Consider the following 14,651-nt stretch of genomic DNA (forward strand, 5'->3'; position numbering starts at 1 on the left):
CGCATGCTCAGAAAGGATTTACACGGCCGAAGGTTGCATTGCAGTGTATTGGACGTCGTATTTCTAGTCCCGTCGTACGTGCTGTACACGTCATTGCGCAAGCTTTCAGCGGACTGTCTGTTCATCGTGTGTGGTCAAGTCCGTTCATTCAAAAGTATTCTCTCGTGTGTACGCGGCCTTACTGCTTTTTAGTCAACTCCAGTACAGCCATAGGGCTAATGTTGCGTACACACGATCGGACTTTCCGGCAGTCCGACGGACCTAGAAATAGAACACGTTTCAAAACTATGACGGACTCAAGTCCGAGGGACTAAAAATCAGGTAAACTTTTCGTCTGTGTGCTAGTCCAATGGACCAAATACGACACAAGGGAAGCTACTGGCTACTGGCTATTGAACTTCCTCGTTTAGCCCCGTTTACGTCATCACGTTCAAAAGGAACGGACTTTTGAACGGACTTAGTTCGGTCGTGTGTGGCCAAGTCCGCTCCGTTCAGAAAGTCCATCGGACCTCCGCCAAAAGTCCGTCGGGAAGACCGTCGGACCTAGTCCGTTGAAAAGTCCGGTCGTGTGTACGCGGCATTAGGCACACAGGCATATAACACGCGGTGTTCAGATTCATACAATTTTTTGGGGATCTGAACGCGGCAGAATTGTATGCTATGGGCCCTTTCATACAGCTATATTTTGTACGTAGCATTTAGAAGAGTAAATCATAAACAGGAAAACCCTGCAATGGCAGTTCAATTTTGACCGTATTTTATATGGTTCACACGTGTAAACGGATATGGCCATATGCATTGCTGTCACTGCTTAACATGGGGAAGGTGTAAACAATGTGTAAGCAGTGCAAAATGACATCAAGCTCCAAACATTCTGAATAACAAGGTCATACTGTAACTGGGCTGCCGCCTACATATTATTTACGTTTACATCTCCCTCTAACCTCGAGTCATTCAGTAGTGCAAAATGACCCCAGCCTTCAGACATTCTGCTCCTGCATCACCAACTGTTGTCTAGTAAATTACTCATTAGGGCCAAGGGATGTAAACTGTGTATGCAGCAGCGGTGGTACTAGCACACAATGACATCATTCTGCAACTGTGCCGTCACCCACATGCGGTTTATGTTTGTTTACATCTCTCTGTGGTCCTGAATGAGTCCTTCACTAGGAAGCAGTAGTGGTGCAAAAATAACCTTGGCCTTCAGAATGCAGTGGTCAATCTGCATCTGTGCCGCTGCCTACACACTGTTTAGGTTTCTCAACTCTTGGTGGGACTAAACGAGTCGCTCACTAGGAAAAAAGAACTTGGCCTTCAGCATGAATGAAGACTGAGGTCATTCTGCTCCTGTGCCGCTGCTTGGGAAATTACTCATTCAGGGCCAAAGAGAGGTGTAAACATAAACAATGTGTAGGCAGTGCCTTCAGCACAAGGCAATTCTGTACCTCTGCCACCGCCTACACATTTTGTGTGTGTACATCAACTCCCTGGTCCTGAATGAGCCATTTACTAGGCAAAGTTGAAAATGACCTAAGCCTTCCATCTGGAATGAATCAAGGCAGAGTTCATTCTGTGTCTCCATTGCTGCCTACTAAATTACTCATTCAGGGCCGGGGGGGGGGGGGGGGATAAACAATGTGTAGGCAACAGCAGCAGTGCAAGCACACAAATGACCCCTCAGCCTTTGCGAATGAGGTCATTGTGCACCTGCGCTGCTGCTTACACATTATTTTATGTCTCCCCCTGGGCCCTGAATGATCCATCCAATAAGCAGTGGTGCAAAATGACCTTGGCCTTTAAAACGATGATGACATTCGGCATCTGTGCTGCCGCCTAAACATAATTTATGTTTACAGCTCCTCCAGACCTGAATGGGCCATTCAATTAGGCAGTGGCGCAAAATGACCTTGGCCTTCAGAACCATGACATCATTCTGCATCTGTGCTGCCGCCGCTGCCTACACATTGTTTAAGCTTACATCTCCCCTGGGCCCTAAATAAAATAGTCCATTAGGCGGTGGTGCAAAAATTACCTTGGCCTTTAAAAGGCGATGATGTCATTCTGAATCTGTGCGGCTGCTACTGCCTACACATTTTTTACATCTCCTCCAGACCTGAACGGGCCATTCATTAGGCAGTGGCGGTGGTGCAAAATGACCTTGGCCTTCAGAACCATGACGTCATTCTGCATCTGTGCTGCCGCCGCTGCCTACATATTGTTTATGTTTACATCTCCCCCAGGCCCTAAATAAAACAATCCATTAGGCGGTGGTGCAAAAATGACCTTGGCTGTCAGTCATTTAGACTGACTGAAGGCAAAGTCCATTTTGCGACTGCACCACCACCACCATCACCGCCTAGTCTACGACTCATTCGGGGTCACGGGGATATGTAAACAAATGTATAGGCAGCGGCAGCAGTGCAGGCGCCGAATGACCTGGACTTTCAGTCACTCTAGATCAGGGATCTCCAAACTTTTCAAACAAAGGGCCACTTTATTGTCCTTCAGACTTTAGGAGGGCCAGATTGTGGCCAGCAAGGGCAGAAAATGTCACGGGCACAGCATCAGTGAGAATAAATATGGCCTCCGGGTTGGTGGTCAATAGGAGGAGTATTCCCCCTATTAGTAGGAGGAATAGTATTCCATTATTGGTATTGGTGGAAGATATAGTGCCCTATTGTTGGTGTCAGTGAGAGGAATAGTGCCTCATAGCAGTGGAAGGAGTTGTGCCCCAAGGGCCGCATAAAGGTTAGCAAAGGGCCACAGTTTGGAGTCCCCCTGCTCTAGATAAATGAATATACGTAGCACGCATCTCAACTCAAACGCGCTTATATGTCTGTATACGTTGAGATGCACTACAGGCCAATTTTTATGCAGGATATTGCTGCCAGCAAGATCATCCCTAAATTTACATGACGTGTGCATAAAGCCTACATGCCAGGGGCGGACTGACCATTAGGCCACTCGGGCACTGCCCCGAGGGTCCCAAGCTACTAGGGGGCCCCATCAGGGTTGCCAGCCTCAGTAAAACCAGGGGACAGTATGTAAAAAATCCGTTTTTTTTTTACATCCGTCTCTGAAATGTCCCTTACCGAAATCCTGAGATTAGAGCTGCCCCACCTCTCCAGTACCTTCTCAGCCAATAGAAACAGGTCTGTGTATACATGTATGTGTATACGGTGTGATTGTATACTGTGTGTGTATATACTGTGTGGCCCCATAATCTCGGATTGCCTGGGGGCCCCAAATCTCCTTTTGCCCAGGGGACCCATAATCTCCTTTTGCCCGGGGGCCCCAGGAGTTGTCATTCCCCCCTGCTACATGCCACAATGTTCAGATCCATTGCATCTCATCAATTTACTGGGCGATATAAGGCCACCACAAAAAAATGACAGGAATAATTTCACATTGTAGCTCAGGTCAGTTTATAGGCTAGCATCTACCACGTACTACACTGAATATTTCGAAGGAACATTAAACTACACATGGCGGCGGTTGATAGCGGCTTACAGTTGCAAGTTGAACAAACTTTATTGGACGATCACGTGAAGTGCAGCAACTGTTCTGGGAGGGCCAATGTGTAGACCTTGTATATGAAGTGTCTGGTATGGTATGGTATGGTACTGTGGGTGTCCTGTCCTCTGTCGCAACCAATTTGCTTCTTTCTATCATGCTCTAACCGGCATCTATAAAAAGGAGAAGCCCATTGGCTGTTAGGATATGACAGACACACACCCGTCCGGCCAGACACCAAAAACACAAGGGCCTACTGTGCGGGGGGGGGGGGGGGGGGGCGGTTGGGGGGATAAAAAGCCACAGATTATGCGCCTATCCCTTTACGTAACCCGTTCACCTTCTTCAGCCACGCTGCATGAGCAAATTCTCCCACCACAGACATTCTGTAACAAACCCAACGAAGGAAGAGGCTCCCATCTAATCCCTACTATTCTCATGGCTATTTTAGAGGTTTGGTTGTTTTAAAAAGCAGAGCAGCACAATAAAAAAAAAAAAAAAAGAAGAAAGTTCGTCAGCAACTCAATCAAATCCATGCCAATCACTCTGCTCGGAATCGTACTCTGGCTCCGTCCCAATACATCGAACGCCTTCCAGCAGCATGGGAGTACCATGATGGCGGTCTGCAAGAAAGAAAGAAAGAAAGAAAGAAAAAAAAAAAGTAAGTTATTTGTAACAGCTGTAAATGTACTACCACCTATCCTTCCCTGCCAAATAAAATTGACGGAATAAAAAAAATAAAAAAATCGAGTCCCGGGCACGAAAACCCAAAACTCAAAGTCCCAGGCACTAACCACTTGCCGCCCCAGGTACATAAACAGACGTCCTTAGATTTCAGTGGTTATACCGGGATGATGCCTGCACCTACAAGCATCATTCTTTTCAGCTGCCGATTCTCTCTTTTTTTTTGCAGAAGTGATCCGAGTGGCTAATTAGCCACTTGATCACTTTTGTGGGTGGTGGAAGGGGGCCACCCCCCTGTCCTGTAGCTGCCTTTCCCGGGCTCTCCTGTCCCATCGCAGTGCCCGGGAGCGATGCGGCTGGCGGCGATGGCTAAACAGAGACAGAAAATGAGGTGGTTCCCCTCTCTCTTTTTTTTTTTGGAACACAAAAAGGTTACAAAGAAGTGTTTGAAAAACCGCTGCGCAAATCCCGTGTAACAAACAAATTGCAAAATTGGTGCTATCTTGACAACCCCCCCATGCAAAAATTATTGAGCACCAGCCGCCACGGCTTTGGAATGAGCAGTGCACTGCTCTATGCACACTACAAATCCCATCCATCCATAGTCTAGTCCATGGATGCTCAACTTGTCCCCCCCCCCCAGCTGTTGCAGAACTACAAGTCCCATGACGCACTGAAAGGCTGACATGCACAAGCATGACTCCCAAAGGCAGAGGCATGATGGGACTTGTAGTTCTGCAACAGCTGGAGGGCTACAGGTTGAGCACCCATGGTCTAGTGCAGGGATATGCAATTAGCGGACCTCCAGCTGTTGCAAAACTACAAGTCCCATCATGCCTCTGCCTCTGGGTGTCATGCTTGTTGGCTGTCAAGAGTCTTGCTATGCCTCATGGGACTTGTAGTTCTGCAACAGCTGGGAGGTCCGCTAATGGCATATCCCTGGTCTAGTCCATCGCAATAGTGAGAAGGAGAGGGTGGCTACATTCCTACATACAACTGGACCATGACCACCCTCTAACACATTGAGTTAAGAGCGCAAAATGAAAGATTATTTTTTTTATTTAAACCAGTTTAGTGTCGCTTTAAAGGAAGGGGGCCACATTCAACAAATAGACCGCGTCTAAAGTGCAAGGTCCACTATTAAAAAAAATAAAAAATAAAAAAAAAAAAAACAGAAAAACCAACACTAGATTTCCTAATCGCTTCATTACCAGGAGAATAACAGGATATTTCTGCGTTTCTTGGTCTGCGTCCAAGCTGAAAGGATTCATTGGTCGGACTGTACAGAGTCATTAAAACGCGTGTAATACACGAAGACAGAATGTTCTACCATTATTAACGTCTCCTAAATTGATACTAAGTGAGCCTGATGAGTTTTTTTTGTTTTTTTTTTGTTTTTGTTAACGAGACTATGGAAAAAAGAAATGATGGTAGAGTCCAAAGTACAGTCATTTTGGAGCAGCCAGATAGATATCGGATTATATTGTAGAGTGAAGGCGGATTCAATTGCAAACCCAATCACTAAATTGTCATATAAAGCTTTACCAGGTTCTTTAAAAAAATATATATATATTAAACAGGTTTTTAAAACTGAAGCTTTCTTTAAAATACTTGTTGATATCCCCCCCCCCCCCCCCCCCCCAAGGTGGTCCTTGTTCAGGCACTTTGTTACAGGGTGACAACTGTGTTCCGGCATTGTCACATGATGGTCACACCTTGTGACGACAAGTTTTGGCACACATTGTCCCTCTCATGACCCACCGTGACACTCCGTCCACCCCATTCGTGCCCACCGCAAAACACATCCATGCCCCCTGTAGACCCATCCCCACACTCCGTGCCTGCCTCAGGGCCCCACCGCCACCCTCACCATGCTGGCCTCATGCTTCGTCTACTTTAGTCAATAATAAAGATTGTGATTCTCATACGACCAAGAACTTGGCTCCTCAGAAAAGCTGCTTCTTTAGAGATGCGATGGGGGAAAAGAAATATAGCCCACTGCTCAGACAGCTGGGGTGGTGACCAGATAAGACTTATTTATTTCTTTCCAGATTGAAATTCTGGTAACGAGAAGGGTCCACTAAAGGTGGCATAGGGCGCACTAATGCATAAAGATCTCCACCATCCCCAGAACGTGTAGATGAATCTGTTGGCTCTTACTGCCCTCAGAAAGTAGATGTTAGGCTTTTCATAGGACCTACCGCCACCTTCCGTTACCCCTCAAAACCCACCACCACCCTCCATTTTCCCCTCAGAACAAAACGCCACCCTCCATTTACTCGATTCTAAAATTTAAAAACTACGATGATCACTGCCAAGAGTTGGACCTCTCAGAAGAGTTGCTTCTTTGGAGAAAAGAAATTAACCTGAAAGCCCTGGACAGCTGGGGTAGTGACCAAATAAGACTTATTTCTTCTCAAACTAGCTTTCAGTAGTGAGAAGGGTCTATGTTGGCATAGTGATGAAAGGGCTCACCAATGGATCATGATCTCCACCATCCCTAGAACACATGTAGATTTTCTTTTATTAACCAAAGAAAGTAGACTTTAGTCGTTCTATAGGACCCACCATCACCCTCTGTTCCCCCTTAGGAACCTCTGCCATACTCGCATTAACCCTCAGGAGCAACAGCCAGCCTCTGTTCTCCCTCAGGATCCACCACCATCTTCCTTGTCTCTCCAGGAATCACCCTCCGTTACCCCTCAGGAACCACTCATGCTCTTTTTTCCCCCCCTACATTTAAAAAAATAAGATTTTCACACTGCCAAGAATTGGAAAACTGGGGCAGTGACCAAGACTTATTTCTTCCTAAACTTGCTTTCAGATAGGAGAAGGGTCTAATAAAGTTGGCATAGAGAAAAGACAGTAAGGGCAAGAAGGGGGGTAAGGTCGCGCTATGGAGCAATTGAATCTAGTTCTGGTAAGAGCGGCCTCTATTAAATTTCCACCCAATTTGGGTGGAACAATGAAAACGAAATAAGGAAAATAGACTTGGCGCTATACCATTTTTAACTCAAAATAAATAAATATAATTTGCATAGATTTTCCAGCATGCTGGTAAGTAATAAAAATGAATAAAAATAAAAATAGAAATAAAAAGGATGATGGTAAAGCCCTACGCGTTTCATCATTCAGACGTCATCTGGAGCGGCCATCTGCATACACCTTTTCCTTTATATAGGCTGTAATGTGCCAACACGCATGCGCGGCATGCCATCTGCAGCGGCCTCAGACGTATTGCCGTGAATGCGTGTTGGGCGTGGCCAGACAGCATACACCTCCAGCTCAGACGGCGAGGAAACCGAGCGGGACATTTAAAACCGAGCAGCATAACAAACGAGATTGTATTGATTGCTTGTGAGTAATTTTAAGTTAATTTAAATAAAATTTCCATTTTTAAACGTACTACACCATGGATGTGCCTCTTCCTTGTTGCATATAACGTGGCACGCTATACCAACGGAGGAACGAGGGACTCCCAGAACCACAGCAGAGGCAAGCCAGAAAGCAACACAGTGGCTTATACTGTGAAGGCTGATCCACCCCGGACGGGGTTATACCTCTGGTGAGAGCAATTGCATAAGTGGTCACTGAGCACCGGGAGCAACAGTTGAAGTCACCCCCCTCCCCCCCCCCCCCACTTATAGAAGAATTGTCACCATTTTTTCACCAATTTTTCACTGTTTTTTACCATCAATTTTAGAATTAATTTTTATCACATTTGTTCCGTTTTAATAATCATCATTTTGTCCACCTGTGTTATTTATATTTTTATTCCATATATTCACGGAGTTTTCGCCACATGATATTTAATAAGTGCACTAATGGATATATAATATGCTAAACAGATAATTGATCGGACATTTATTCTGTTATTTTGTGCATTCAAATACTGGCACATGTTTTCTCACTGGCACTTGCACTTTAATATTTGAATTTAAGTAATAGCATGTTTGAATAGCTATTTATGGTTTATTGGTTTTTATGGTTTATTGATATTTATTGAAAAGCATATATATACAAGAACAATTACTACAGAGTCTTTTACCATCATCCTTTTATTTCTATTTTTATTAATTTTTATTACTTACCAGCACGCTGGAAAATCTATGCAAATTATATTTATTTATTTATTTTGAGTTAAAAATGGTATAGCGCCAAGTCTATTTTCCTTCTCATTTCATAGAGAAAAGACACACCAATGAATCATGATCTCCACGATGCTTAGGAACATTTGTTCTTCTCCCCTCCTCAGGAACAAACCACCACCTTCACTTCCCCCCTCAGGAACAAACCAACACCTTCACTTCCCCCCTCAGGAACAAACCACCACCTTCACTTCCCCCCTCAGGAACAAACCACCACCTTCACTTCCCCCCTCAGGAACAAACCACCACCTTCACTTCCCCCCTCAGGAACAAACCACTACCTTCACTTCCCCCTCCTCAGGAACAAACCACTACCTTCACTTCCCCCTCCTCAGGAACAAACCACCACCTTCACTTCCCCCTCCTCAGGAACAAACCACCACCTTCACTTCTGCCCTCCTCAGGAACAAACCACCACCTTCACTTCCCCCTCCTCAGGAACAAACCACCACCTTCACTTCTGCCCTCCTCAGGAACAAACCACCACCTTCACTTCTCCCCTTCCTCAGGAACAAACCACCACCTTCACTTTCCCCCTCCTCAGGAACAAACCACCACCTTCACTTCTGCCCTCCTCAGGAACAAACCACCACCTTCAATTCCCCCCTTAGGAACAAACCACCACCTTCACTTTCCCCCTCCTCAGGAACAAACCACCACCTTCACTTCTCCCCTCCTCAGGAACAAACCACCACCTTCAATTCCCCCCTCAGGAACAAACCACCACCTTCACTTCCCCCCTCCTCAGGAACAAACCACCACCTTCACTTCTCCCCTCCTCAGGAACAAACCACCACCTTCAATTCCCCCCTCAGGAACAAACCACCACCTTCACTTCTCCCCTCCTCAGGAACAAACCACCACCTTCACTTCTCCCCTTCCTCAGGAACAAACCACCACCTTCACTTCTCCCCTTCCTCAGGAACAAACCACCACCTTCACTCCCCCCCCCCCCTCCTCCTCAGGAACAAACCACCACCTTCACTTCTGCCCTCCTCAGGAACAAACCACCACCTTCACTTCTGCCCTCCTCAGGAACAAACCACCACCTTCAATTCCCCCCTCAGGAACAAACCACCACCTTCACGTCTCCCCTCAGGAACAAACCACCACCTTCACGTCTCCCCTCAGGAACAAACCACCACCTTCACATCTCCCCTCCTCAGGAACAAACCACCACCTTCACTTCCCCCCTCAGGAACAAACCACCACCTTCACTTCCCCCCTCAGGAACAAACCACCACCTTCACTTCCTCCCTCAGGAACAAACCACCACCTTCACTTCCCCCTCCTTTAGGAACAAACCACCACCTTCACTTTCCCCCTCCTCAGGAACAAACCACCACCTTCACGTCTCCCCTCCTCAGGAACAAACCAACACCTTCACTTCCCCCCTCAGGAACAAACCACCACCTTCAATTCCCCCTTCAGGAACAAACCACCACCTTCAATTCTCCCCTCCTCAGGAACAAACCACCACCTTCACTTCTCCCCTCCTCAGGAACAAACCACCACCTCCACTCCCCCCCCCCCTTCCTCAGGAACAACCCACCACCACCTTCACTCCCCCCCCCCCCTCCTCAGGAACAAACCACCACCTTCACTTCCCCCTCCTCAGGAACAAACCACCACCTTCACTTCTCCCCTCCTCAGGAACAAACCACCACCTTCAATTCCCCCCTCAGGAACAAACCACCACCTTCACTTCCCCCCTCAGGAACAAACCACCACCTTCACTTCCCCCCTCAGGAACAAACCACCACCTTCACTTCCTCCCTCAGGAACAAACCACCACCTTCACTTCCCCCTCCTTTAGGAACAAACCACCACCTTCACTTTCCCCCTCCTCAGGAACAAACCACCACCTTCACGTCTCCCCTCCTCAGGAACAAACCACCACCTTCACTTCCCCCTCCTCAGGAACAAACCACCACCTTCAATTCCCCCTTCAGGAACAAACCACCACCTTCAATTCTCCCCTCCTCAGGAACAAACCACCACCTTCAATTCTCCCCTCCTCAGGAACAAACCACCACCTTCACGTCTCCCCTCCCCCCCCTTCCTCAGGAACAACCCACCACCACCTTCACTCCCCCCCCCCTTCCTCAGGAACAAACCACCACCTTCACTTCTGCCCTCCTCAGGAACAAACCACCACCTTCACGTCTCCCCTCCTCAGGAACAAACCACCACCTTCACTTCTCCCCTCCTCAGGAACAAACCACCACCTTCACTTCTGCCCTCCTCAGGAACAAACCACCACCTTCACGTCTCCCCTCCTCAGGAACAAACCACCACCTTCACTTCTCCCCTCCTCAGGAACAAACCAACACCTTCACTTCTCCCCTCCTCAGGAACAAACCACCACCTTCAATTCCCCCCTCAGGTACAAACCACCACCTTCAATTCCCCCCTCAGGAACAAACCACCACCTTCACTTCCCCCCTCAGGAACAAACCACCACCTTCACTTCCTCCCTCAGGAACAAACCACCACCTTCACTTCCCCCTCCTCAGGAACAAACCACCACCTTCACGTCTCCCCTCCTCAGGAACAAACCACCACCTTCACGTCTCCCCTCCTCAGGAACAAACCACCACCTTCAATTCCCCCCTCAGGAACAAACCACCACCTTCACGTCTCCCCTCCTCAGGAACAAACCACCACCTTCACTTCTGCCCTCCTCAGGAACAAACCACCACCTTCACTTCTGCCCTCCTCAGGAACAAACCACCACCTTCACTTCTCCCCTCCTCAGGAACAAACCACCACCTTCAATTCCCCCCTCAGGAACAAACCACCACCTTCACTTCCCCCCTCAGGAACAAACCACCACCTTCACTTCCCCCCTCAGGAACAAACCACCACCTTCACTTCCTCCCTCAGGAACAAACCACCACCTTCACTTCCCCCCTCAGGTACAAACCACCACCTTCAATTCCCCCCTCAGGAACAAACCACCACCTTCACTTCCTCCCTCAGGAACAAAGCACCACCTTCACTTCCTCCCTCAGGAACAAACCACCACCTTCACTTTCCCCCTCCTCAGGAACAAACCACCACCTTCACTTCTCCCCTCCTCAGGAACAAACCCCACCTTCAATTCCCCCTCAGGAACAAACCACCACCTTCAATTCCCCCTTCAGGAACAAACCACCACCTTCAATTCCCCCTTCAGGAACAAACCATCACCATCGCTTCCTCCCTCAGGAACAAACCACCACCTTCACGTCTCCCCTCCTCAGGAACAAACCACCACCTTCACTTCCCCCTCCTCAGGAACAAACCACCACCTTCAATTCTCCCCTCCTCAGGAACAAACCACCACCTTCACGTCTCCCCTCCTCAGGAACAAACCACCACCTTCACGTCTCCCCTCCTCAGGAACAAACCACCACCTTCAATTCTCCCCTCCTCGGGAACAAACCACCACCTTCACTTCTGCCCTCCTCGGGAACAAACCACCACCTTCACTTCTGCCCTCCTCGGGAACAAACCACCACCTTCACTTCTGCCCTCCTCGGGAACAAACCACCACCTTCACTTCTGCCCTCCTCGGGAACAAACCACTACCTCCCTCCCCCACAGAACAACCACCACCACCATGCCCCGTATACCCAAATTAAAAATGATGATTCTTACACTTTGAAGAATTGGGCTCTCCAGAAAAGTTGCTTTTTTTGGAATGGTGACCAATGACGATTCCTTTCTAAACTGGCTTTTGATAAGGAGACAGGTTTGCTACCAATGAATTATTGGATCCAATAGATCATGATCTCCACCAACCCAAGAACACATAGTTTATTGAGTTGGCTCTTATTAACCACAGAAAGTAGACTTTAGGCTTTTTCATAGACTTTGTAGCACCCTCTACATTAGGTAGGTGCCAAGTTAGGATTTTTGGTGAGTAGCTAAATTTAGGCAGGACAGGCTGGCAGCCAGACCTGTTTGTTTTGGTTTGTGTGGGCTGGGAGTGGCTCAGACTTTAGCAGCTGGTGACTCACAGGCAGCCTCACTGAGACCTCCCTCTTTCTTCTAGAGGATTCTAGAAGGAGAGGATGAGCGGAGAGGTGGAGCTGTCTGGGGTGTTCTAAAGGAGCCCTGACCAATCCCCAACCTGGATTGGCAGGAGGCAGGCCTCCTTAAATACCCAGAGTCAGCTCAGCTGGGGGAAGAGTTGTCGGGTGGGAGGAACTGGAGATGGAGTACTAGGCTGTCGGGGCTCCACAGTCTGGGGGAGGAGGGTGGGTGACCTTGGGCCTGGGCTCGGGTGCAGGACGGAGCCCTCCAGGAAAATCGTGGAGGCTCTGAGCAGGAGGCACAGGAGCAGCAAGAGAGGACAGCAGGAGCTAGTACTGCCGGGCAATCTTCAGGAGGGAACCATCGGTCATGTGCGGTCGGGAGAACTGGGGAGGCACGCCTGAGAGGTCTAGGAGATTGCAGTCTGGGTGCAGAGCCAGTAGTGTGGACTGCAAAGTCATGGGCAGTGAAGTCGGGCGGCTGCAGCCAGGAGGGCTGGCAGAGCCTGAAGAGGACTGACTATAAAATCCACCGATTGTTCCAAAATCTCCTGGGCATCCAAGTTTAGCAGCTGGTGACTAATCCAGGTTGGGGATTGGTCAGGGTTCCTTAGAACACCCCAGACATCTCCACCTCTCCTTCTCCACCTCTTCTTCTAGAATCCTCTAGAAGAAAAAGGAAGGTCTCAGTGAGGCTGCCTCTCAAAAAAAAACAAAAAAAAAACAACAAGCACATGGACCGTTGTCTGCCAGAGAGTGATTGAGGAGTGAACGCCAGGCTGGGCAGGGCGCGAGGTAGACCACATCGCTTAGCAGTCCTTACTACAGCTTAAAGCGGTTGTATACCCCGCTTGCGCATTTTTACCTACAGGTAAGCCTATAATTGGGCTTACCTGTAGATGAAATGAATATCTCCTAAACCTGTACGGCGCATGCACTCTGAAGGTCCGGAGCCGCGAACCCGGACTCTATGTCCGCCAGTCTCCCGACGATCATGTCACGGAGCCGCAGAACGGGGAAGCGCCTATGTAAACAAGGCATTTCCCCGTTCTGCCTTGTGTCATGACAGATCTACTGCTCCCTGTCATAGAGAGCGGTGATCTCCATCATGTGAGTGGAAGCCCACCACCCCCCCACATTTAGAATCACTCCCTAGGACACACTTAACCCCTTGATCGCCCCCTAGTGTTTTAACACCTTCCCTGCCAGCGTCATTTACACAGTAATCAGTGCATTTTTATAGCACCGATCGCGGTATAAATGTCAATGGTCCCAAAATGGTGGGAAAGTGTGCGATGTGTCCGCTACAATGTCGCAGTCACGATTAAAAAAAACAAAAAACAAAAAAAATAAATAAAAAAAAAACACAGATCGCCGCCATTACTAATAAAAAAAAATAATAAAAATGCCATAAAACTATCCCCAATTTTGTAGACAAACTAATAAAAAAATGTATTAATAACAATAATAATAATAATAATAATAATGCCATTAAAACTATCCCCTATTTTGTAGAAACATTAAATAAAAAAATTAACAATAATAATAATATTATTATATATTTTTTTTATTAATGTGTCTACAAAATGGGGGATAGTTTTATGGCATTTTTATTATTATTAATAATAACAATAATACAAATGCCATAAAACTATCCCCTATTTTGTAGACACACTAATATAAATAAATAATAATAATAATATTATTATTATTATTATTATTATTAATGCCATAAAACTAAAACTATAACCTATTTTGTAGATGCTATAGGTTTTGCACAAACCAATCAATATACGCTTAATGAGATTTTTTTTTTTACCAAAAATATGTAGAAGAATACATATCGGCCTAAACTAAAAATATTGTGGGTTTTTTTTCTCAAAATTGTCGCTTTTTGTTTATAGCGCAAAAAATAAAAACCACAGAGGCGATCACATACCACCAAAAGAAATCTCTATTGGGGGGGGGGTTGGGGGGGTGGGGTAAGAGGGACGTCAATTTTGTTTGGCTGCAACGTCGCAAAATTGTCAGTTAAAACCACGCAGTGCCGAATCGCAAAAAGTGCTCTGGTCAGGGGGGTAAAATTTTCCAGGGCTGAAGCGGTTAAACATACAAGAATAGTCCTTAGCGGACTTTATTGAAAATTTAGAAAGGCAAAAGAAAGATCGTAACCCGATGATGTTTTGGGATAAATAGACTGATGATAACTCCAGAACGCTGTAATGTACACATAAGCGCACTGACACCGCCGGGGGTGGAATCGCACACATCCCGGCATTAGCGGAGA

At 47.2% G+C, this 14,651-nt stretch overlaps 1 protein-coding gene across 1 annotated transcript in view; it reads right to left on the reverse strand.

Moving 5' to 3' along the window:
- The window catches only part of ADISSP (adipose secreted signaling protein), a 112,391-nt gene that overhangs the window by 1,193 nt on the left and 96,547 nt on the right, over nt 1-14,651 (reverse strand). Inside the window, exon 6 of the mRNA XM_077478112.1 lies at nt 1-4,136. This exon is cut by the window's left edge and continues 1,193 nt beyond it. Within this exon, the coding sequence (XP_077334238.1) occupies nt 4,036-4,136 (101 nt within the window). The 3' untranslated portion in view covers nt 1-4,035. The remainder of the gene's footprint in view (nt 4,137-14,651) is intronic.

The sequence above is a fragment of the Lithobates pipiens genome, unplaced genomic scaffold (genome assembly GCF_037356315.1).
Source record: "Lithobates pipiens isolate NorthernLeopardFrog02 unplaced genomic scaffold, aLitPip1_a1.2 Scaffold_13, whole genome shotgun sequence".
Taxonomy (NCBI): domain Eukaryota; kingdom Metazoa; phylum Chordata; class Amphibia; order Anura; family Ranidae; genus Lithobates; species Lithobates pipiens.